Source organism: Cetorhinus maximus, chromosome 12 (assembly GCF_964194155.1).
Source record: "Cetorhinus maximus chromosome 12, sCetMax3.hap1.1, whole genome shotgun sequence".
Lineage (NCBI taxonomy): Eukaryota > Metazoa > Chordata > Chondrichthyes > Lamniformes > Cetorhinidae > Cetorhinus > Cetorhinus maximus.
Window position 1 is genome coordinate 126,024,838 of NC_135890.1, and position 3,648 is coordinate 126,028,485.

The window sequence follows — 3,648 nt, forward strand, 5'->3', positions numbered from 1 at the left end:
TGACTTGAAAGGGTGTTCAAAATTTCATTTAGGTAGGCCTATGCCTTGTAACTTTGATTTGAGCTCAAGTGGTTTACACAAACCCAATTTCCCCAAATCAGTTTCTTAACCAGCTTCTCTCCTTGGTGTTGAGAGATAAATCTCCAGCCTCCACTGGGAGACAATGTCTTTGAATGTGCTGTCACCTCCCAGTTAGCCCATCTCCCCAAACAAGCTACCACTCTTGTACCTGCATTAAAAAATTCTTTCGAGTTATCAACAGTCACAGATTGCAACTCGAGTACAATCACAGTTCTTGGTTTCCGGGAGTGGGACATGAACCCACAACCTTCTGATTCAAAGGCGAGGGTGCTATGGACTGAGCCACAGCTGACACCTCTGTACCTGCACTAAGGTGGCCTTAATCAAATTTGCAAACAATTATCAGTGACAATGGTGCAATTTCCTCAACCTTCATAGCCTTTGACATGATTAGTTACAAACTTGGCCTCCAAGATCTAGTCAATTGGACTGTCTTTCTTCATTTGGTTACACTAGCTCTGCAGTTTGATTCACATCTTCAAGAATTGAAATAGCATTGGCCTTATCCATCCTATTCATTGTGTCCCTTGACAACATCCAAACTGAGCATCTACTTTTCCCAAGACTACAGCATTAATCTTCAGCCCCTGCCACAAATCCTTCCCGTTATCACAAGTTGAAAGAATGGTCAACCTTGACCTATGACTCCAACTCTTGGAGAAGGAACTGTGGCATGTTGTTATTAATGGACAAACAATCCAGACTGCTGTACTGGGGAAATAAGGGTTCAAATCCCACCATGGCAGCTGGAGGAATTTGAATTCCATTAATAAATGGAAACATAATAAAATCAAGCAGCCTGCTTCATTGGCACCACATCCACTCACCCTCCACCACTGACACAGTAGCAGTGTGTACAATCTACAAGATGTGCTGCAGGTAATCACCAAGGATCCTTAGACAGCACCTTCCAAACCCACAACCATCTAGGACAAGGGTAGCAGATAGATGGGAACACCACCACCACCTATAAATTCCTCTCCAAATCACTCACCATCCTGACTTGGAAATATCACCATTCCTTCACTGTCACTGGATGAAAACCCTGGAACTCCCAAAACAGCATTGTGGGTGTACCTATACCAAATGGACTGCAGCAGTTCAAGGAGGCAGCTCACCACCCCCTTCATGAGCAACTAGAGATGGGCAATAAATGTGAAGTCCACATCCTATGAATAAAAAAAGTCTGGAATATAAAGCTAAGTCTCAGTAATGGTGACCATGACATCCCATCACCAATTGTAAGATCTAGTTTACTAATACCCACCATCACTTGTCTCTGCTCCCACCTGAGCTTATTTTATGAAATTCAACAAGCATCAGCTCTGAACTCCACTATCATCTTTCATTTGTAGCTTCAGCTCAGAGTTTTAGATGTTCATTTTAAACAGGTCCCACTTATGTCATTTGTGTTCTTGAGCTACATCAGCTCCAAAATATACTCAATATCTGAGCAGAGTTCTTTGGATAAAAAAAATCAAAAATTATACAACTGGTAAGGACTAAGGCAATAAACTAAAAGCGGTTTAGTGTTGAGTGCTCATTAAAATCTATTTTACAATACACTTTAGTGTCTGAGAAGTAACTTACTAATGATTTAGCAATGGTAATCTTTAACCATTCAATTGATCTTCTGAAATTATTTCTAGTTTATAATATAACTCAAATCTTAAGACACTATTGCATCAATATGTGCAGATATTTTTTCATCTTCAAATAATTTACCCAAGACCAGAGTAAGCTTGCAACAATTTTATTTTGAATGACATGGGAACACACTTTAATGAACTTTTAAGCTAGAGGCAAGATGACTACCAACAACAATGAAGCAAAGTACAACAGTAGTTTAGCAATTGCCCCCTCTCAGACGAAGCACCAAATGCAAAGTTGATTCTTTCTGGATGTTGTAGTCAGATAGTGTGCGACCATCTTCCAGTTGTTTGCCTGCAAAGATCAAACGCTGCTGGTCAGGTGGGATTCCTTCTTTATCCTGAATTTTTGCTTTGACATTTTCAATGGTGTCACTGGGTTCCACTTCAAGGGTGATGGTCTTGCCAGTCAGGGTTTTCACAAAGATCTGCATGCCCCCTCTCAGACGAAGCACCAAATGCAAAGTTGATTCTTTCTGGATGTTGTAGTCAGATAGCGTGCGACCATCTTCCAGTTGTTTGCCTGCAAAGATCAAACGCTGCTGGTCAGGTGGGATTCCTTCTTTATCCTGAATTTTTGCTTTGACATTTTCAATGGTGTCACTGGGTTCCACTTCAAGGGTGATGGTCTTGCCAGTCAGGGTTTTCACAAATATCTGCATGCCTCCTCTCAGACGAAGCACCAAATGCAAAGTTGATTCTTTCTGGATGTTGTAGTCAGATAGTGTGCGACCATCTTCCAGTTGTTTGCCTGCAAAGATCAAACGCTGCTGGTCAGGTGGGATTCCTTCTTTATCCTGAATTTTTGCCTTGACATTTTCAATGGTGTCACTGGGTTCCACTTCAAGGGTGATGGTCTTGCCAGTCAGGGTTTTCACAAATATCTGCATGCCTCCTCTCAGACGAAGCACCAAATGCAAAGTTGATTCCTTCTGGATGTTGTAGTCAGATAGTGTGCGACCTTCTTCCAACTGCTTGCCAGCAAAGATCAAACGTTGCTGGTCAGGTGGAATGCCTTCTTTATCTTGAATTTTAGCCTTGACATTTTCAATGGTGTCACTGGGCTCAACCTCAAGTGTTATGGTCTTGCCTGTCAGGGTTTTAACAAAGATCTGCATGTTCTGAAAAGCAAGAGAGAAGGAGTCACAAACTGGATAGTCATTCTAATCAAATGTTAAGCTATTGAATTGTAAAGACAAAAATGTTACAGAAGTAGCGCAGCCTCAATTAAAAACTATCCACATTGATGGTTGACTTTACCCTTCTGCACCATCTACCCTGTCAACACCCAGTATCAGGAAGGCTTTTTTTGAAGGTTTCCTGTGGCTACCCAAACCGAATACGACTACATAGAGAAAGATGAAACTGCAGCTTTTAATGATGACTCACCAACTGTACAAGTCAAAATTAAACTGGCCCAAGTCTCCTTGGCGTCTGAAAACACTAAAACTGCGACAAACGGAACCCATTGTGACGCCCCTCGCCCCGCCTCCCCACCGCGCGCGCTGACGCCCCTCGCCCCGCCTCCCCAGCGCTGACGCGCAGACGCTCCTCGCCCCGCCTCCCCACTGCGCGCGCTGACGCCCCTCGCCCCCCCTTCCCCACTGCGCGCGCTGACGCGCAGACGCTCCTCGCCCCGCCTCCCCAGCGCTGACGCGCGGAACGGGATTTGTAAAGTCCCGCGATAAGTGAGCGGCCAAGACGGAAAACAGCTGCGTCACCGGTTCCGCCATTTTTAATATAAATTTAGTCACAAAAATGTATGTGAAATGGGTTTGGAGGCTTTGAGGTTCAGTTAAAACTCATGAAATACGTTAAAATTACGTAGAATGAGTCACACATGATTAAAGTAGAATCCTGTAAACACAGGTCGAACAGCCTCAGAATCAATGTTCACAGCATTTTTTTTTTATTTACC

The 3,648-nt window shown here is 43.3% G+C and overlaps 1 protein-coding gene across 1 annotated transcript; it reads right to left on the reverse strand.

Annotated features, from left to right (window-relative positions):
- Positions 1–1,818: 1,818 nt before the first annotated feature.
- LOC144687967 (polyubiquitin-B) lies at positions 1,819–2,763 on the reverse strand. Its single transcript, XM_078554626.1, has one exon. The coding sequence runs from the start codon at positions 2,618–2,620 to the stop codon at positions 1,928–1,930; it is 693 nt and encodes a 230-aa protein (XP_078410752.1). The 5' UTR covers positions 2,621–2,763; the 3' UTR covers positions 1,819–1,927.
- Between the last annotated feature and the right edge of the window lie 885 nt (positions 2,764–3,648).